Source organism: Dermacentor silvarum, chromosome 11 (genome assembly GCF_013339745.2).
Source record: "Dermacentor silvarum isolate Dsil-2018 chromosome 11, BIME_Dsil_1.4, whole genome shotgun sequence".
Lineage (NCBI taxonomy): Eukaryota > Metazoa > Arthropoda > Arachnida > Ixodida > Ixodidae > Dermacentor > Dermacentor silvarum.
Window position 1 is genome coordinate 64,847,464 of NC_051164.1, and position 22,211 is coordinate 64,869,674.

At 46.9% G+C, this 22,211-nt stretch overlaps 2 protein-coding genes and 1 non-coding gene across 6 annotated transcripts in view; 1 reads left to right on the plus strand and 2 right to left on the minus strand.

Moving 5' to 3' along the window:
- Positions 1–22,211, minus strand: part of LOC119434130 (UDP-N-acetylhexosamine pyrophosphorylase) — a 77,578-nt gene that overhangs the window by 46,517 nt on the left and 8,850 nt on the right. The window contains exon 2 of one of the 4 annotated variants that reach the window (XM_049658658.1): positions 18,804–18,888. Coding sequence is in view for 3 of the 4 variants with exons in the window: in XM_049658655.1 (XP_049514612.1) it covers positions 13,299–13,540 (242 nt within the window). In the remaining variant the exon portion in view is untranslated. Of the gene's footprint in view, positions 1–5,264; positions 5,528–13,298; positions 13,556–18,232; positions 18,746–18,803; positions 18,889–22,211 lie in introns of those variants that run through there. The other 3 variants (XM_037701453.2, XM_049658655.1, XM_049658657.1) reach the window with 3 other exon arrangements.
- Positions 1–22,211, plus strand: part of LOC119434131 (cell cycle control protein 50A) — a 46,904-nt gene that overhangs the window by 3,136 nt on the left and 21,557 nt on the right. The window lies entirely within an intron of this gene.
- On the minus strand, positions 9,005–9,076 carry Trnat-cgu (transfer RNA threonine (anticodon CGU)). The gene has a single exon. It is a non-coding gene; the product is annotated as a tRNA-Thr (tRNA).

Consider the following 22,211-nt stretch of genomic DNA (forward strand, 5'->3'; position numbering starts at 1 on the left):
ACACATAATCATCAAATAAGGTTAATGACACATGATAACGACACATGTCCCTTACGTTCAAGATGATCACAAATGACGACCAACGTAGCGTTTCAGAGACCGGAGGGATCAAGCATGAGAGCCAGACCAGTCGAAACTCAGAGGAGCTATAGGTTAGGTAATCCGCAGAGCAGATAACAGGTGGTCTATCAGTAACAGCACGGGCGAACGCAGTCGAGGGCGGCAGAGTCTTGAATGGAATAATGAGAACGGAAAATTTGCATACAGCGTTTTACTAATACGCAGCATATGTTATTGAGCCGTAATGTCGCATAAAAAAATTATCGCTAAAGCTTCAAAAAAGGACCGGGGGGATGCATTTATTTTCCATGGTAAGGAAACGGTTAAGTTGCCACTCAGTGATACATAAGCGTTTAAATCTGCAGCCTACATCAAGCTTAACACCGGACGCCCGAGTTAAACACGTGACTGTCAGTTGCCGAAAAAAAAAAAAAGAAGTGGTCGCACTCCCTTAGGTCAGAACTGCATGTTCAACCAACAAGTACAAGAAAAAAAATCCTTCACAGATGTATATGCCAATCTAACAACTGATACACCAAAGATAGCGACGCTGCATACGCGAGTTCTCACACCGTTGGGAAGTATATACTAAAGGTCTGTTTGCTGGTTCACGGCTTCGCTCGAACTCGGCAGCACTTCAACAATTAACATCAACGAGAATGCAGCAGCAGCGGGCCCCCGCACTGCAGCAACACACCGTCAACATTTCACGGTTTGAGCCGTACAAACTCATAGCATGACCTCCAACGTGGAGCCGAGATGATCCAACGTGAGAAGCAAAATTTACGGATTACCGTTAAAAACAAAAAACAAAGAAACGAGTGAATGAGATACACCCAAGGTAACTTTTATTTGGTATTCCTTGATAATTGTGTTTCATTATTATTATTAATAAATTAAAGCAGATATTGGCGCCCGCTTCTACTATTCGCAGGGCAAAAAAGAATGTAAGCACTGGATACAATGAAATACAGTCGCACCCGGATATATCGAACCCGGATATAACGAATTGTGTATATCGAGCAACTGTAAAATCCGCTCGCAATTATTATTATTTATTTTATATATCGAATTACCGATATATCGAACTATTTCGCGATCCCCTTCGAGTTCGATATATCCGGGTTCGTCTGTAGCTCGAACACGTGCGAAGTTCTGCGCACGAAAGAGGGTTTTATTGTATAGACAATGATCATTAACGTTGCAAAGCAAATTAGGAGGGCTCCGATAACACGTCGCATTTACATTTGATATCGACCACGCCGTCGCACGCAAAACAGTTGTCGAACTCCACTTGACAGGCGTCGCTGCGAAATAGCGAAGTTTGCATTGCGTTGCAAGCTATACACAGTATATATAGCGCTGCTACACGGACGACCGCCAGCCTTGTAAATGCCAGCTGCCGACGTCGGCGCCGCGGCGACGTACGAGCTTTATTCGCGCGACGCGATCAGCGATAAGTCTCGGCGAGGGCAACGCCCGACGTTAACGACGTTCGCAATGCGAGGTATGCGTTTAAAAGACGCGCGCGCCAAGGACGATAGGCATTATTAGCGCTGCTACCGTTCGCATGCCTGTGCAAATGTCGAGCAAAGGTATGCGGGTGGATTAAACGGTGGACGTGGCGGAATGTTACAGCTTCTAGAACAGCACAGCACGCCTTGGGTTGTTCATTCTCGTAAAAGAAAACCGCGCAGTCGTGCTGCAAAAGTTGGGGCTCCCGTCAGCCATTACAAAAGCGATCATCAATATTACGTTGTGTTTCTGTTGACTTCTTGCTATTTCATTCAATATAATGTATGTTGGGATTCAATTAAATGTCACGCATTATTTTAACGGGGCAGACAGCCAATCAAAAAAAGCGAGAACCGGGCTTCAAAAGAGTTCGCTGTTTGGACTATAGTTGGAACCGTCGGGAGCAAAAGTCTTTATGCAAAGGTCACAGCATCAGCAAACAATTTTGTGTTTCTTCTCGCACAACCGTTCAACGCCAAATCGCCTCATTGCATTACATTAGTTAAAGAGGCGCTCGTACGTCGTGCCACGTGATTCTAGCTTGCTATAAGCCTTTACTGCACTGAACAGAATTGGCGAGGTCATAGGCGGGTAGGTCGGTGTCAGAGTAGGTAACCTATTTTTTTAATGCGTTAGCATTAGGAGTGCCAACGCGCGGGAAAAAGTGTGCGTGTATACGAAGTGTGGAAAGCCGGTCACGTGGTAGAGGTGGAGAGGGGAAGGTAGAACTTAGAAGAGCGTAAACAGGGTGTCTTAACTATCATGCGCCAATATTTTTTTTAATATGCAAATCCCACGTACTGGACAGAACCGATATAATGCTGTTTCTTTCCCTTGGAGATACTCAGATTATTTGCATTCCGCCTAATTACATAATCAGTCTTAATTATTTATTCAACTTCTCAATACTATAATCAGATGAAAAGCGTCAATGAGAAAATTGTAGAGCAACACGAGAAACCCCCGCTACAGCTTTTCGTTGCTCAATACGTGCTTCGTAAAGGTGTTTTTCCGAGCGCCAAAGAAGCCCGCGAATACACGCAAGATTGCCGCGCGACTGACCGCTCGAGGCACTTTGCGTGTATTCGCGGGCTTCTTTAACGCTCGGAAAAACAGGAATACCGAATCTACAACACAGTCGAACCTGATTATGACGTTCAGTCTTACGCGCTAGTAGTAGTTCGATAGATCAGGTAATATACCGAAACTCGCCTATAACGAACTTAAAGCAAACTTTTCGACACTGTTGTGGTGCGTTCGTTTCATACGGGTCTGTTCTCGCCAATCTAGAAACGAAGGAGAGATAGAGAGAAGTTTATTTGCCATATAAGTACACTGATGTAGATAAGCGGTGTCGTGAAAACGACATTACGAATAGTAGGCAGTCATTTTTTGCCTGTGCCTGAGCATCACAAAAAATAACACCTTTGTATTCTGCATTCGCGGCATACAAGCGGCTTTGTTGCCTGGCAGCGAACGCCCTTACAGAAGTTGCTATAGAAATTACGTATTTCTATTTAGTTTTGTTGCCTTCTATAAATTTTTCGTTCAGTTTGCAAATGAATGTGCAGTTCATTATGAGGGAGTTATTTTTGAGCAAGTATCGGTCAGCAAGTTTCGCGCGTTCGATGTAGAGAAGAATTCGCTTTAACCGGGTTCGTTATATCCAAGGTGTCCCCGGCTTCGAAAGTTTCTGGGAGCGCGATATCCGGGAATAAACAAAATTTCGTCGCCGTCGATGAGGTCGCCTTCGAATCGAAAAGGCATGACGGATGTACTTTCCTGTAAGACTCCCGCGTTGGGAGTCTTACAATGCCAAGTTCGTGCAGTGGCGATCGAAGCCGCATCGAAATTTTTATTTTCCACGCGACTTCCGTGTTCAGAAATATTTTGCGGACGGCTGTACGCCGCCCACTTCTGATCGCGGACTAACAAGCGCGTAATTGCTATCGCATTGCTATACCAAAGTTGCTAAGCGGCGCGCGCCATTTATTCTCACACCTTGTTTTAGCTGTGACGTACTTCGACATATATGCTGAAAAGTCTAAGGCTGGTGCCCCCGTGAGAAAAGAGAGCGACAAAAAAAAAACACCCCTACTCCTCAATTCCATATCCAGCTTCGCTCCAACTGGACCGCTGCCAGAGAGAGAATAATTTATTTAAATGATTGACCAAGGCCTATTTTGGGAAAGTCTGAAGGGAAGGGTAAGGACCAGCGCCCGTCCTGTGCCGTTCATGTTTGTCCGCTCTAACCAGTGCCTGTTTAATAAGGAAAAGGGAGACCGGACTAAATGTGGCTCACTATGGAAGCTTCACATGCGAAGCTCCACGATGAGTTAAGTGTCGCCTTATCATTAACCCGACCCTGAAGACAGTCCTCTAACGACGTCACCGCCGTAAGCAATTTGTAAAGGGCTCATCTTGGCTGTGTTAGGCGAGCGGCGCGCAAACGCTATTTACCCCCTACAGAAAAAGTCCACCACATTCAATTGGCATCTCAACAGACATCCTATTGGAAACAACAGAAAGTAAATAGAAATACAATAGTATCTCCATAATGATTTCTGAAAGCGACAAGCGAAAGGTGAGCTCATCCCTATTTCCGGTGGGTGAAAATATTGTGTCGTAAGTTGAGACAGCGACTCGCGGATCACCCGAACTGTCGTAAAGCCTCCGTACCGGAGCCGCCATGCGACTTTAACGCCCAAGATCTCCGCAACTTGAGAGAAATTGCTGATTGTGCTCGGAAGGCCAGCTGTGCTCCCAACAAAGGTCTGGGGAACAGTTATTGTCACTCGAGCAGTGGACTCTGAACTTTTGACAAAGACTGCACGTCATTTAAGCCCTGCTCATGGAGCGAAACACGAGTTTGAGCTTGAGAGCCAAACAAGTCATCGCGCGTACGTGATCTACATTTTCAAGATTGTTTATTCGGGCCGCCGTAGAACACATCTTCCTTCTTCGGGTTATCCTACATTACCATTTGTCAGGCAGCCGAACTTGATACCTCCTTCAGGCGACGTACCATGGAAATGGAGAGGCTAGACCTTATTCTGAATTCAATTTCATCTCAACAGAAACTCAATTTGAAAGACACGAGAAAGTCGATAGAAACACAATGCTTTTTTTATGGGTGCGACGCTGAAGTTAGCCAGGACTCGCTGAGACCCCTCTTTGCGTACTGCCCAGCGTTCTTTACTGCCCAGTATTACGCAATAGAATAAAAGCAACCCACACAGAAACCCACTACGCCTTAGTTGTCGTTCGTAAAGCCTACTTTATACAAAAGTTGCCACTGAAATTCCGCAGCGTTCCTACAGAGTTCTTGTTGCCTGCAATTTACTCTGTTAATATGCAACTGAATATCGTGCATGACTTTTGCAAGGGCTGCGGGGTTGTGGAGAACATGCTCGCCGGTCATTGAAATCATGTTGCGTTTCCGTTCATTTCTGTCGAGACGCAATGAAATACCGTGGACAATTTTTTAGAAGTCAAGGCAGCCACTGAATGTTAGGCTCACTGAGCATTGAAATTATGCTGCCATTCTACTGTCTTTTTGTCGAGATGCAGTTTTCGCCATGACAACGCGGCTACTGAATCGCAGGCTCAACGAACACTGCAATTCCGTTGTGTTTCTCATGACTTGTGGCAAGGGTAATGCGCGGTTAGCGGAGAACAACAAGGCTCACCGAGTTCCGTTGGCAACTGCCGGGGACGTCATGGCTCGGGCCGCCGTGTTATAACCTCCGGTCTTCGCTCAAACGGGGGCAAAACAACTGCGTGCGCAACTTTCTCCTCCTGCCAAGTAAGGCACACCACCACCACCGGTTGATCGGGTCGAGCGGACGGGACTCGTCGCGGGCGCTTGTCGCACGTCACCGCACTAGGATGAGATGACAGTGCCTGGGGGGAACGCGGGGTCTTCGCCACGAAAGCAACAGGAGCACCACCAGCTGTGCGTCGCAAGCACTTTGCCGATTCGGCAATATCACGGTGAGGAGAGATAACTCGGGACGTCTTCGGTGAGGGGGGGAGGCGCGAAGAAGGCACTATGAGGAGCAGTGTAGCGTTCGCGCCGCTAGCTCCCGCTGGCAGAGTGCTTGTGTACGCGAGGACGGCGATGCTTCGACGACGACGCCGAGTGGAAGGGTGGTGGTGGTGCTGTTAGGTGAGCGGTGAGGTGAGATACGAAAGGAGGGAGAGAAGGCTTTCGGCGTTGAGAGGAAATCAAGGAGGGGGATACAAGCCGCGAAGACGACGATGCGACACCGTGCAGTAGTGGAATCGAGAGAGCGGGAAGAGGAGGGGGGGCATACACCACAAGCCGCGGAACGACACCTCTCCTCTAACTCTCACCGTGCAAGGCGAGCAGACGCGGTAGAGAGCAGCGGACGGTGAACGACAAGACAAAAATCTCGCTTGACCGACTTCGGGAACGAGAAAGTCTAGGAAGAGGAGGGGGGCGGCGGCTAGGAGGGCGAGGAGGCAAAGGAGTCCGACAACCCTCCACGACTTTCAACCGCTGTCACCTCCCTCCCCCACCCTCCATCTCCTTCCCCGCCTGTTCTCAGTGGTCACACGCTCTTTACCGTTTTCGTTATTACTTTTTTTTTTCTCTCGATTTCTCTTCCTTACGCGATATGGTGCCGACCAGGGAAAGTGGGTTTCAACTGTCCCGCAGATGAGGGCGAGGAATTCGTGCTCCCAAACGAACCACACACAAAAGAAAGAAGGACTCAAAAGAACGCAATGTGCACGTCTCCCCCCCCCCCCTCCCCCACCTTACAAGGTTGTCCACTCAACGAGAAGGCAGCGCACGAGGCAAGTCGAGCGACTTTCTCGCGCAATCCCCCACACAAGACGCAACAATACATTAGCGAGAACGGACGGGCCCTGGGAAAGGGACAGCGGAGGGGGTATACGGTTAGTGTCAGTGGCAGACCTAGGAAGAAGGAAGGAGTAACAAGCAGCCCTCTGTCCAGAGGAAAGTAAAGAAGCAGCAAAGAACACAGGAAGAAACACACGAGGCAAATGAAAGCAGAGGGAGAGGGCGTCGGGCAAGACCCGTTATGCGGCGTCGTGTCGGCTCGAACACGGCGTACCGCGCTTGATGGTGCCGCCGCCGCCTCCTCGTTATGTATCGCGCGGCGGCGGGGTCGTTATAGTATATAAAACGCCGGCGTCGTTGCGTAATCGGCCGATTGTTGTAGCGCCGCTCTGATTGTTTGCCGAGATACATATGAGCGGCGTGAGAGAGAGGAGAGGTCGAGAACCCGTTTGACACCGCGCGTAGGAACGAGTTTTGGAGCGTGGCGCTTAGCGCAGCTGCGCTAAGGAGCTTTTGGGGCGAGCGCCATCCCCGACGGCGATTCTGCGTCGCGCTTGAGAACTCAATTATGGGAGGGAGGGAGGGCCCGGAGGGGGCTCAAAAAAAAGGACGGGCGCGGTTATCGCCTGACATGCCGTCGCCCATATGGTATGCGGGCGTGCTGGCATTAAAAATTTTAATATTTCGTATTTATAATACATATCTCGCTTTCGTGATTTGAGTGTCGAAAACGCCGTCACCAATCGAGACATCATGCTTCAATTTCCGGAAATCATTTTAGTTTTAAAAGGTTACATCGGAGGTAAACCATACTCCTTGTCTCCGTGCGCTATAATAAGGAAATGCAGGAAACTCATGTTTAGCAGGAGTGACTGCTCTCCAGTGAGTACAGGGATTTGTTTTAAGGTAACAGGTACCGCCGGTTCAGCAGAGCTATATATATATATATATATATATATATATATATATATATATATATATATATATATATAGTTATATATTCTTCAGTTATGTCACTCGACCACTTCCATCGACGAGTATATAGGAAACCTCTCGAAAATGGAACTAAGCAAGCGACAAGCAGTTATACGTCATGAAAAAGGAATTGCCAGCACTTGTCACATACAAATAAGCTTGACACGAAGCCAAGGAACGAGAATGATGGAGCGAAAGGTCGCGTATCGTTAGGAGACAGCGAGACAGTGTTGTGGATCATAAAGAGCAAACGTGCGTAGCTGATATTCTAGTTGGCATTAAGAGCAGTACAGAGTTGGGCAGGCCAAGTGACGCGCGGAACAGACCGTCGGTCTATATTATAGAAAGTTGCAGAGAATCGGTGCGAAGGGAATGGAAATACAGGCAGAGGACGACACACGACAAGTTGATGTCATGAAATTAGTAAATTTTGCGTGCATTCGCACGCTGGAAAAATACACTTTTACGTAGCCCGTATTGAGCAATACGAAGCTGTATCGGGAGTTTCTCATGATGCTCTACAATTTTATCATTGACACTTTTCATCTAATTTTTATCAATTTTCATCTAACAATTGAGAAGTTGATTAATAAATAATCCGTAATTATGTAATTAGGCGGAATGCAAAAAAAAATTCTGAGTATCTCCAAGCGACGGCTAACAACATTACCTTGGTTCTGTCAGCTACGTGGCATTTGCATTTTTATTTTTTTTTAAGTTTGACTCAAGTTACGTGAAACACCCTGCCTGTATAGCAGGCTCCTGATGCCAGCTGACTTCCGCCCTACCACTGAGACCATTCTTCGTGCCGTCTTGACTGACCGTGCAAGTTCTCGCGAACGTCAATAAAAAAATGCACTGCATTCTTTCCTCGGCTCTTTTTGCGTACGCTATTACTGGCCAAACTACACGCTTGCCGGTGCGCCTATATTACGCATGCGCAGATGGTGCGAGACATCGCGAGCAGATATATTCGCCAGACAAATATTGATGCTCTAGATGCCTCACAGAGATACGAAACGTTATCTATACCAAGGCGAAAATGGTGAACCAAGTGGAAGAAAGAGGTTCAAACCGCCACTTGCAGCTTCGTCCAAACCGCCATTCCTCGCGAGGTGCGGCAAACGTATACATGTAGTTTGGCCTTTAGATACTACGAGTATGCCAGATGATTAATGCAGCTGTCATAGGATAGTGTATCGAGCTGAAAGGTTGATTGGAATTCGATTTCGTCTCGACAAATATCCCGATGCCTGCACTTGAGCTACGTATACATGCATGCTTTGGTTATTGTTTTTACGCGGAGGACATGGCGGCACTGATCTCGGTGAACACTATACTGCTGGATGATATACGATGCCGTGATCACAAGACGGACACTTCTTTGCCCGACTGCCAGTCAGACGGTATATATATATATATATATATATATATATATATATATATATATATATATATATAATGAACGAGAAGAAAGGGAACCGAGGGGCCCGATTTTTATTAATCACATAATCAGCCAACAACCAATGACACCAAGAACAACATAGGGGAAATTACTTGTACTTCACTACTTGAATTAAAGAAATGATAAATTAATGGAAAATGAAAACGGATGAAAAAACAACTGTCCGCAGGTGGGGAACGAACCCACGTCTTCGCATTACGCGTGCGATGCTCTCACCATTGAGCTACCGCGGAACCGTTTTCCCATCCACTTTCTGGGGTATTTATGTTTTACAACTAGAACCCCAGAAACAATATATATATATATATATATATATATATATATATATAGAGAGAGAGAGAGAGAGAGAGAGAGAGAGAGATACTGTGCCCCGTGCACCTATACGCGACCGGATGCTGGCGTCCACAGTCATATTTAGTGCAGAATTTGAGCGCCGAGACTTTAGTGCACTTAGCTTAGCCCCTTCAGGCACCCTATTAATTCTGCTAATTAAAATTAAATTTTCTTGTAACTTCAGAATCACAGAAAAGCGTCCAGCCGAAGAACGAATTAATTAAGAATGTTTGATTCTCCTGCGAGTTCTGTCAAATTTGGAGAATGCGAACTCCATATGCGAGAACTCTCATCAGGAGCGCCAGATACGAGAGCATCGACTATACTTCACGTCTGGTACACCAGCAAAATACCCATTTATATCCACTTGAAAAAGTACGTATAACGTGAAACATTGCGAAAACCGATGAAAGAAGTGAGCCAGCTACACACGACAGCGTACTGGAACCGAGTGAAAACGCCCAGCCGTCTACTTTCAAACTCGTTTTATACTGAAACACTTCACGATGTCTTATTCAAACTTGCAGCGACAGGTTCATTCACAACAGGTTTTAAATGTTTTCACCGGTGTTTTTGCTTTCGATTAACTATCTTGGGGCGTGCACAATTATTTATGCATACACAGCGCTACTGAAGGGGTTTAGATTTGCATATCGAAACGCGCCCCACCGTTGATATATAGCTGCCACTGAAACCGCATTTCCTGGAACTCCCATCTCGGCGTTCTTCCAGCCCATAGGAATCAACCGTGCCCGATCGCTTGCGATTGGCGCCCGCATCCGTCGATACAACGAAGCAGCAGTTGTGCTCTCCATAGGCACAGCGGCGGGCAGCTGGTTTAAATTACGCAAACTATGCGGGTCACATAATCGAGGCGTACGGAGTGAATGCCCGGCTAAGCTGAACGAGACCATAGGGTGAGTCGTTACTACCAGGACTGCAAACCATACTGAAACGTTCTGTACGTTTCCGTATAATTCTTACGGAATCTACATGGATTCCGTATAAATTCCGTAAAATTTCCGTAATTATACGGAATTGTTGGGGAAAAGATTAAATTATGGGGTTTGACGTGCCAAAACCACAACCTGATTATGAGGCACGCCATAGCGGGCGACTGCGAAATAACTTGGACCACCTGAGGTTCTTTAAAGTGCACCTAAATCTAAGTAGCACGGGTGTTCTTCGCCTTTCGCCCCCATCGAAATGCGGCCGCCGTGGCCGGGATTCGATCCCTCGACCTCGTGCTTAGCAGCCCAACACCACGCCACTAAGCAACCATGGCGGGTGCGGAATTATTGGAACGCATACGCAACGTTTTAATAAGAAACCCTAGCTCGTTATAGCGAAACCACTTTATCCGAAATGTCACTTTATTCGAACGTTGAAAAAATAAAAGAGGCCGACCAAGATCACGAAATTGCTATAAAAAAAAAAACTTGACGTTTCGGCTCCCGCGCGGGAGTCTATATATAGTTGGCAAGGTATTTTTTTATAAATAATTTCTTCATCGTGGTCGCCGTCTGCTTTGTTTTCGACCATTTCGTGAAACTCTCGACTCTATCCGCGACTGCAATGCATGCTCTTTACGCCTGGATATTTCGGAGTTGAATGGCGCCAGACTCCGCTTACAGTACGAATCCGTCAATCTCGAACGACACAGATCTGGGCAGCACACACGATGAAACGGCGTTTTTTTTTTTTTTTTTTTCTCTTTTTGTCCGTGTCAACCTGAAAGAGCGCTGCACACGTCACTCCGCCACGTGGCGACTGCATCACGCGATCACGAGAGACGATAGGCAGCTCCTGATGAGTATCACTATCAGAATCTAGCCGCTTTCGTGTCGCCCCTATCGAATGTAACTTTGTTTTCAACGCATTCAATATCTCGAGCATAAATGAAACACCGCAAAAAAAAAAATATGAAGTAGAACACCTCGCATACGAATAACAAAACGAGAGTGCGATTATGCACCCCTGTTTATCGTGTCGCCTCCCCGATGATGGCGCAACAGCCAAAATCATGCACACTTCACGCGGCCTTCAACAAAGCGGAACGAATATATATCCACCACAATCAGCACTAACTTGTTAGCGTTTCATTCCTCCACGATCGTACATACGTTTTACGAGCCTCTGGACCTTCCGCGCGCTCCTCTAAGAGCCACCCTTCCTTTTAACGAAATGCCGCTTATAACGAACTCAACTTCCTGTTCCGATGATCTCCTTGTACGAGGGTTCGCTGCATACACGAAATAATCGAGAAATGCAATGGAACAACGCTTTGTATCTACAACGCATTCGCGTTGCTGTTCACAGCGCTCCCTCCAAGTCATCATCATCCTACTTTATGTCCACTGCAGGACCAAGGCCTCCAAGTCATAGTGAATATTAATTTGCATTCAAGAAAAACAACGATTTTTTTTTTATGGGAGGAAATACATGAGCGGCTTTAAACCAAGCGCGCGGCCGTCTCACGAAACCTGCAACGCTCGAACCTTCAACGCGAGTGGGCGACCTTTGGTTCTCGCCGATCGATCTGCCTTTCGCAAAAAGGAACGCGGAACGGCGCGCCGTGTGACGCCCGCAAAAAAATGTCGAACCCGTGCCCTTGGCTCCCATACACGCAAGGCTGACAAGAAAGGCCTCTATCTCTACCCCCCCCCACAGCCGGCTCGAGCAAACAACTCTCCGGAGTCCGGTCCACCTGGCGACCACAAAACGAAAGTGGTTCGCCTCGCGCAACTCGTCCAACGGGTCGCTAGGCCACCGCCGCCGGCGGCGCGCACGTTTGAACCGGAACGAAAGCGCATGGCCGCCCCCCTTAACACACACAACGCACAACCGTGTAGCGGCAGCAGTATGTAATCCGTCTCGGGAGACGTGAGTGACCCCTGACCCCGAAAGCGGCTTCGTTGACCCCTTCACACAGAGTCGGCTCTGACCCGCCGTGGGACAAAATCGTTCGACCCCGCGCGCGCCGTCTAGGTTCATCGCACGCGTAACGCCAACGTGGTTTGCGGGCGCTCACAACAATGGCGTGCCGTGTGCCGAGTGCGCGCGCTGTTGTTCGAGAAAAGAAAGACAGAAAGGAAAAGTTTTTCAGCGTTCGCACAGGCGGTCGGGCGGTTTGCCATCGGCTCTTTCAGGCGGGAATTTCCCGAATGGGAGTTTCCACATTTTCGTTTGAAAATGAAGGAAGCAAAAGCAAGGAGAAAGAAAGCGTTATGCCCGAATAAAACAAACAAACGACAGACTTCATGCGACCTTACAGAATCGCATCCGAATCGCGGCCCAATTTCCAGCGAAGCTGTTTGTTTCTTTCGAGCAGTTGCATCGGGAATGCCAATTGCTAGTATAAAACCACCACACACTTTAAAGGGACACCACAGGAAAGTATCAAATCGAGCTATAGAGCGACATAGTGTTCGTCTAGAAGTCTAGCATCGCTTTCTGCATGCCCACATATGCATTTTTGTTTTTTGTTTTTTTTTGCCAGCGGGACGCTGCTGCTTTTTACACGCTATTTACAGTCATGGCGTATAATGCACTGCAAATGAAGCACCGTTTACCTATAAGCGCATACTATACGTGGCTGAAATCGCACGCACCAACAATGCGTTTCATTCTACATAAATGCTGACAGGCGCCGACAAATGCGACCTTCGCGACACTCTTCCGTTTTCTTATAGTGTGTGCAGTGCAATTTACGTAACGTGGCAAAAGGGCCAGCCTCCGAGCCTGTATAGCACGCAGACCCGACTCCTTCCTCAAATGTTGGCGTATCTTGCAAGAAGCCTCGTGGAGTCCTTCACACGTGCAGCAAGCGGCGATAAATTAGCGAGAGAATGCAGAAGAAAAAAATGGCCGGCATATTACGAATGCAAGAATACTGAGTGGCTGATCAACATATCGGTACGTTCCTTGTTACGATACCCCTAATTGACACGACAAAAAAAAAAAAAAAAAAAAGAAAGCGTGCGCAGAGGCACGGCCGCTCGATGAAAAACACACGTGTTTTTTTTTTTTTTTTTTTAAACACACGTGTGTTTTTCATCGAGCGGCCGTGGCAGAGGTCAAGCGGGCGCACGAAAAACAAAACTGCAACGTGCGTATATTTACCTCCCGACAGACACTCCGAGGTGCCGGTCATCTTCGCGACGCCTTTCCTTCGCCGGAGTGGGATGTTCGTTCAGCGGACGTCGTCGTTTCCGGACCCGTCGGGTGGGTCTGCGTTCCCGCTTCCGTCGCTCGTTGATTATGTCTGCAGCGACCATCATTGACACCCGCAGCCAGTCGACCTCAGTGGTCGTGGACATGTACGCGATTAAGAAATCTACGGTCGCAGCGCTCATCTCCGCCATGGCTGACAGCTGGAAACACACGTGCGTTGGGTGTCGTATCGCGCAGCCGATTCACACAACCTGATACTGATGCCGATACTGATACGATACTAGATGCCGATGCCACAGGAGGTGCTGCCGGGGCGCGTAAAGGTAGCCGCCTGACGGGTGATTGTGGTCGTGCCCTTTGTATCGGGTCGCCGTAGTTCTGTCCATGTGTTCGAACCGGCGTGACTACGAAACAAAATCAGCTAACTAATCAAAAAAAAATAACTAATAAGAAAACGAACGTAATAACAAAATTCTGGCACGGGACAAAATTTTGCTGGTCGCCAGCGCGCAAAGGCTTGCCAACGCGCTGTTGCATGTTGCCAGTCGCTGGTTACCTGTTTGGCCAGCCAGAGGGCGCATGCGAACGCGGTCCCAGATAGCGTCTCGACCGCGAAAAAAAAAAAAAAAAAAGGCACCGCGAAGAAAGGAGCGGGGAGCACGTGACCATGACGTGCACGCTAGCTAGCGGAGCTGTCATTGGCTGCGGCCGTCCGACCGACGCGGCAGTCGTGCGACCACGTTCACTTTTCGATATCCAGATGATGATGATGATTTAGTGGCATCCCCTTTGAAACGGGACGGTGACAAATAGTCACCTAGCCTGCTTGATTTAATCAGGTATGCTATGCGTATGCTAATTATCTAGCATTTCTGTATACATTGCATTAATCTTTTTTTTCCCCTCAATATCTACCTTGTACCGCTACCTCCGACTGTAAGAGATCTTTCTGGGGTTTTACGTGCGATAACCAGTTCTGATTATGAGGCACGCCGTAGTGGAAGGCTCCGGATTAATTTTTATCAACTGGGGTTCTTTAACGTGCACTACAACGCAAGCACACGGGCGTCAAATCAGGTCGTATCAATCTCTTCCCTGCATTTTTTTCCACCAATACTCCAATCATCTCTTGCTTATCTCTACGGCTGATCGGTTGATGTTTCCTTCCAGGTTAAACCCAAGCCCTTCGGGAAGTTGTGCGTTACCTACGGTTCTCGCTGGGTGAATCCCTTCAAATTCCATCAGGATGTGCTGAGTGATCTCCGGATCTTTACTGCAGCATACATATGCCTCATCTAGTTCCGAATATTTGCTCCGGTATGTTTTGGTCCTTAGGCAACCGGCTCGAGCCTCAAATAGCAAGGCACTGCCCTTTGTGTTATCCCCCGTACAGATTCTCCCTTCTAATTTCTTCTCATTCTTGAAAATCTGCATGGTCATTTTGTTCCCATTCTTTGCATCCACTTCACTGTCTCTATTTCTCTCACTTTCTTTCTGCTGACTCCTGGTTGTCTATTTACAGTTTCGATTATCTTGTACTTGGTTGCCAACTTTCTTGACCTCTTCCTCCATTCTGTGTCCACGCTTTTCAGGTAGAGATACTTGTGCACTTTAGCCGCCCATTTATTTTCATCCATGTTCCTGGGTCTTTCTTCAAAACTAATTTTGCTCTGTGCTTCTCTGACTTCAAAAGAGGCCCAACCCATGTCACCCTGCACTGCCTCATTTGTGGTATTACCGTGGGCTCCCAAAGCCAACGGGCCTACCGATCTTTGGTTAACTTCCAACCCCGACAAGATATATGATTTTAAGCATAGAATGGCATTTGCGAACGTTAGCTCTGGCACCATTACTCCTTTCCAGATTCCACGCACCACCTCATACTTATTGTGGTCCCACAGTGCTGTGTTTCATTATTGCTGCATTCCGCTTCCCCTTTACTTTCAGATTATCTTTGTGGGTACTTGAGTAAGTATTTCATTCGTTTATCTATATGCCGAGGTACTTATATTGCTTGGCTATGGCATGACTTGCTGTTGAATCGACACCACGTAATTACTCGTGTCTTCATTAAAGATCATAATTCCGATTTCTCTGTGCTAAACATAAGGCCTAGATTTGTCGCTGCGTTGCCACAGATATTCGCAAGTGTCTTTAAATCTCTCACTAGTAGCACTACGTCGTCCACATACATCAGTCCGGGGACCTTCTGTTGCACCATTTGTCCATTACCCATGTAGGATAAATCGAACCCTAATTCGCTGTTTTCCAGTCGTCTTTCTATGCCCTTAACATAAAGCGTGAACAACAATGGAGACAGAGGACATCCTTGCTTCAATCCTTGGTGAATTCCCACCATTTCATTACCTTTTCGACCTTCCCATACAACTTGTACTCGGTTGTCATAAATGCAGGGTGTCCGAGCCATCAAGCAGCACGATTTAAAAAAAAAAAAAAAAAAAAAAGAGGAACGGCGTTACGCGAAGCAAACCTAGTGCGTATTGTTTCCAGTGCAGTGGAGTAGCCGCCAGTAATTTTTTTCGTTGCTGAGATTTATTTAGCTAATTGTAATCAATTATCTAACTCGAGAAGTACTGTCCTAATTGTCGAAGTGCCAATGAGAAAATTGTAGAGCAACATGAAAAACTCCCGATGCAGCTTTCTGTTGATCAATACGTGCCACATAAGTGGGTTTTTCCGAGCGTGAGAGGAGCCCGCGAATACTTCTATTCGCGGAACACAGCCGAACCCGGACACATCGAATCTGAAGGGGATCGACCTCCCCAAAAAAAGTTCGATATACAGTCGAACCCGGATATACCGAACCCACATATAACGAATTATTGTGTATAACGAACAGCAGTGAAATCCCCTGGAAAATTGTTGTATAAAATGTTTTGTTTTATGTATCGAATTACCAATATATCGAACTTTTTGTGATCCCCTTCAGGTTCGATATATCCGAGTTCGATTGCATAGGGAATTCGAAATATAAAATAAAAATTTTAGAAAAAAGTTTCAAGCGGAGAGTTTACTGCCCCCCCCCCCCCCCCCCCCCCCTGTTCGTTATACACAAATAATTCGTTACATGAGGGTCGATACATCCGGGTTCCACTGTATATGGAAAGCCAGGCGTTGAAAACTCGGAGACAATTGGAGCGCTGTCCGTTTCGCTATATATACGTGTGTTCCTGTTTGAGGAAGAACTCGAGCAAGAGCAGACAGATGTCAGCCTGAGGTCTTCTATAGTATGGACTGTTATAATGGCGTTCGGTGTCACGATAAGAACAACCCTGGCGGATTAAGAGACATCGGTTAAGTGGAAATTGCTCCCGATTAATTTCGACCACTTGTGGATGGTTAATGCGCAAGGGATGCATAACGGCACGCTTTCTTGCATTCAGTCGCTATCGCAAATGCGGGAGCCGCACCAGCTATATAGGCGACGGTAATATGTTGAGCAAGTTGGAGTCACGCATGCTACCGAAAGGTGGGCAAGCGCAGACACGTTTGTTTTGTTCGTTACTGTGTCCGTGTTTGCTTACTTTAATTCCTTTCGATAGCATATGAATCGTTCTTTCTTTCATTCATTTTTCTTTTTTTGTCTCCGCTCTTTTCAAAGATGAGACAATCGCAAAACTGTGGTAGCGACGTTGCCATGGCGTAGCCGCAATGAGCAGTCTCTCGAAATCCCGCCACCTTTGAAATGGTTGTTCCGATTCGGATGCTGGCAGAAGACAAAGAGTTACGCGTGCAAGAGAACGTCGCGCGCAGCCTTCGATAAAGGAGTTGCTTATAACATTGAAAAAGACCCGAAGAACACGAGCAACGTATACACAAGCACTAACAGTGGTACAATGACATTATCACCACGCGTGTTGAAGTTGGTTTTTCATTGTTTCGATATTCGGTCCCCGTCAGCATTAGTACAAGTGCTAGCGACGTAAGCCGAGGGCAACTAGATCTGGGCAAGTAGTGGTGTAAAATCTCGAAGCCGTCATTTTTCGTTGCCGAATGAATTGCGGTCTGCGTCGGGGCGTTGTATGCCGCGAATCGGCACCGTTAATTCTTTACGAGTACATAGCAAAATAAGCGTCAGACCTACACGGATAGTAAGCAGTTTGAAATGACGAATGGCTCTGACTTAATTTTACATAAAGCTACACTTTTTTTCTTAGCGCTAGAAAGGTTAACAACACTGCGCATATATATCTCCACACCCCTGTAGTTCGAACCCGTGCACACAGCGAAGCGTTCACGACGGGCAAGTCATAAACGGACCATAGTGCGACCGTTAATTTCGCGGTGTCTATATCGCCCCTGACAGCATCGCACTTTCCGACGGTATAAAGGACTGCAATGCGAAATAGACGATCCCGGCATTACTTCTAGTATATATATATATATATATATATATATATATATATATATATATATATATATATATACTAGAATATATATATATATATATATCAGGCTATCGGCGAGTCCGCTCGCATGTAAAACTGCGACTGTTTGCGCCGACGAAGCTATCTTCCTGCCAACTCGCACAGCGCCAGCTGATCGAACAGCTGGCATTTGCGCTCACAAACGGAACGGTTTTTTTTTTTTTTTTTTTTTGCACGTACCAACGCAACTTCCGGGGCAGAAATTAGCGTACAAGTTCAGGATCCAAACGTTGCTTAAAATTTGCGCATTGTTTCGCTCTCTCCTGCACCCACTCCCGTTTTTTTTTATTATATTTCTTTCTTTAGCTCTCTTTTCCTCGCCAGTCCAGAAATAAACGTTTATTTCGCTTTTGTTTTTCGTTTTTGCTTGTGACAGCCGTTATATTTCCCGCTCACACATAAAAAGCCGCGTCCCCACACCGTCTCTATGCTCACCTTTTCTCCGTGTTGTCTGCGTGGCGCCTGGCAGGCTCCAATCGGGTCTGCGTCGTCGGCATTTTTCGCGCCCCGTGATCCGTTATCCGGGTTTCTTCTGTCTTTTTTTGCGCTCCCGGCTCGTTAACGCCTTTCCGAACAGACGACGACGAACAGACGACGATTCCGATCGCCGATGCCACGTCGACGACCACGATGGGAAGGGGTGGGGTGGGCACAACCGCGTAATCACACGAAACGAAACCACCAAATTCACCAAACGGTACAAGCACGCGGATGTGGGCACGGCCGTGTGAGAGCCACGCGTCACACAAGTCGTCGAAGATCACCGCATGCACGCACGCGCGCACGCGCACACACCCACACGCTGCAGACGGCAGCAGAAGAGCAGACGACGCCGCTGCAGAAGAGCAGACGACGCCGCGGCAAGGATCAGCGACAGCAGCCGCGTTTTAGCAGACGACCGAACACGTAGGCGCAGGCGAACACACACACACACACACAAAAAAAGGGGGGGGGGGGGGGGGGGGGGTCAGCAAAAACAATAAATGGAGCGACAGGAGCGCCTCACGTCACGGTGCGGTCGTTTTCGTCACCGCAGTCGTCGGCAGCGAAGTCGTCATCACTCCTCTTCTGCTCGCCATATCACCGGCCATCTGTGCAGATAAGGCGCGGGAAGGTTAAAAAACAAGACGAAAGAGTTCGAAACGTTACGACACACCCCGCGCCAGCATAAAAAAAAATAGAAAAAGAAGAAAGAAAAGGAACGGGAAAGCATGTCGCGCCGGCGCGCTCGCCGTTTTTTTTTTTCTTTTTTTTTTTTTTTTTTTTGTCGTCTGGCCTTCCGTCTAAAGTCAGATGTGGCTTTCCGCGACATGTACTACGAAAACGCTTTCGACACCCAAGCTGCCGCACCAATATGAAACAGAGCTCCCGAAAATAACTCCCGCGTTTGAGCGAAGAGGTAAACAAAAGAAATTTCCTCCAAAGGCAGAGCAACCGAGACAACGACGCGACTTTTAATGCGATAAATGCATTATGTGGGACACGCGCCAACCTTCGTTATCGGATGGCCACGAAAAATAAACAAGGGTAATCCCGGAGTCAAATGCAACCAAAGGCGCGGCTGAACCGATCCTGATAATGCTGTCGCGTAAACAGTTGCTCGGCTTAAGCACGAGAACGTGTTTTCAGTCAAAACACATCCGCGGCAGCGAATTAACCGAGCGAAATGCGCACAACTACAGCTTCGTTAATAAATCAGGATCCAGTATAGTTGCCATTCTTCTTCTACAGGTTTGACATTCGATGTCTGGGATGACGGGGCTAAACGCAAATGTTTGCTTGCACAAGGTCCCGGCCGTCACCCATACGTTATCACTATTGTTATTGCCTTAATATTATTTGTACTAACCCCACATAGCCAAGATCTAGTATCATTTTCGATACGCTCAATTTGTTTTAACTCCAAACTCTGAGCGGGAAAGCTAACGCAAAACGCACAGTGGCCTTCTTTTCTTTTTTTTCATATGCTGGAGCAAGTTTTCATTTGTAAGTTGTCTAGGAAGCTAATTACTAATTAATTCATTAATTTACCAACTAATTTTACTAAAACATTTTTTTTCTTTTTGTGTGTGTGTACGAATCTACACTCGATGCCGAGAAACAAAGGTTAACGAGTTCTAATAATCCTTCACGTGGAATAGTGCTGCTTTCCGGGGTGAATAATTAGCATTATTCAGCACATTATTTACTGCTTTAAACACGAGTCGCAACCGCAGAATAGAAGCTTGCCAGATCCCACAAGGCGTTACTGTCAACCGTCCCTCGACGGGCAGTGAAGACTTCACAATAAGTGGACACGCCTTGACAAGCAGGCGTATGCTGCCGTCTGTTTCGCGAAGCCAGCCTATATAAATGTCAAGATAGGCGACCTCTAAAGCACGCGACGAAATATACACTGGCGTGTCGGCCATTATTTCGCACGAAAATCTCCCTCGCACATATACACGCGATCGAAAGGCTATATAAAGTGGAACCCGGATATATCGAAGCAACATATAACGAATTATTCTGTATAGCGTACTCTGTATATTCTGCAGTAAAATCCTCTTGGAAATGTTTGCCTAACATTTTCATTTTATTTATGTCCACGGCAAGACTTTTTTGTGATCTCCTTCAGATTCGATATATCCGTGTTCGAGCTGCCCCCCAAGTTCTTAAAAATTACCTGCGGTAGATTCACATTCACAGCATGCAGCGAAAAAGACAACTCCTGTCAGACGCAGAGTCGTGTGCAGTGGTGAAACAATGAAAGAGAGTAAGGGGGTTCTGAAATGAGTGCGTAATGCTTTCAAAGTCACACTATCTTAGTGAAACTTTTTTTTTTTTTTTTGCGCAACGTATTAAGCAGGCTCGGCGCTACCTGCTTTGTAATTTTCGCAAGCCGCATGTTTTGTGTACGTCAGCACTTTCCGAGGTTCACTGTGTCTCGTAGGATGCGTGACCATGACGTCAGAGCCACGCTGATTACGTCATATAGAGCACGCATCTATAAGGAGAAGTATATAAAAGGAAGTTTTCTGGCGTTCGAGATAACGCTGGAATGACAGTCGCGTGCTTTTCTTTTGCATTGTTTCTTTTTTCTTCTTCTTCGAGCAGCTATTCAGCATTCTTTCGCACACCTTTTGTCATAACAAGGCTGCGCCCTCAAAGAAAACACGGAACATAAGCACAGACCTAGATAAGCAGCATCGTATTGCCACGTACAGTTGCAACCAGCAAGTTGTGAAGTACAAAGCACCGCAATTCAGATTTATAGCGACCGTGTCATATGGCCCAGTTTACGACGACGTTCGATATGCGTTGAAGACGCTAGCTATGTGGGCAGCAAGCACCATGAACGCTTACCAACTGAGGCAGCTAATATAAGGCCTCCGCCATTACTCACCAATGGCAAACAACGCCTTTTGCATGCTAGATTCTTTTCATGCGGCAGCATTAGCAGTGTCAAAGTGGGAAAGCAGTATGTGAAGTGTGGGAAGCCGATCACGTGGTACACGGTCACGCTGGCAGGGCGTGAGTCGACAGCTCCTGAACAACACTTTGCAATACGGTGACGCGGTTTTAATCATGGATATCTGTGACTTCATGAGGGGCGACGTAATGAACCAACGCAGTTCTCTCGCACTTACCGCTAAATCGCCATTCAATCATTTTGAGTTTCAGTTTACCTTGAACCTCATTAGCACTGTTCTCACGAAAACAAACAAACAAAAGAAGAACACGTCAGTAATGAGAAATGTTGCGCGAAATAGTGAAAATAATTGATCAATTGATTCTTGTGGGTTGTGAAGGGCATCGTATATAGTGGAGGACTCCAGATTTCATTTTTCTTTTTTTTTACCATTTTGCTATAGGCATATACTATAGCAGGCCCGACGTATTCGAAGGAACTCGGGCACCGATACCAATAATGCTTCGCGCATTAAGAAAAAAAAAAAAAAAAACGGTGGACACGAGAGGTTGACAGTGATGCGCCTTCGCTCGGGAAAGAAAACAACAGCTGTGCGCGAAGGCAGGCATATCGTTATCGCGATGTCAGTGCTTCGCACGCATGTTCGTTTGGAGTGGGCCAGCCGAAGTTCGCGCGCAAGCAAGGGCGAGGGCAGATCGGAACAACGTTTACACACCTGCAGGCACAGGGTCGATAACCAGGAAAAAAAAAAGGAGGTGGACAGCGAGACGAACCAAATTGTATATAAGCGCGGCCTATAAGATATAGCTGCAGGCAACCTTGGCTGCAGTGTAACGTTGAATGGAAGCGGTCAACGACTTCCGTGTCGACCCTGTGTCTAGCTAACGTTAGCCGAGCTCTTAAATCAATAAAAAAAAAAAAAAAAAAAACAAGGTGCAAGACAATTATGAGACCTATACGGTGTTCGGTTGTTAGACAAATGTCGACCGAACACCTTTGGTC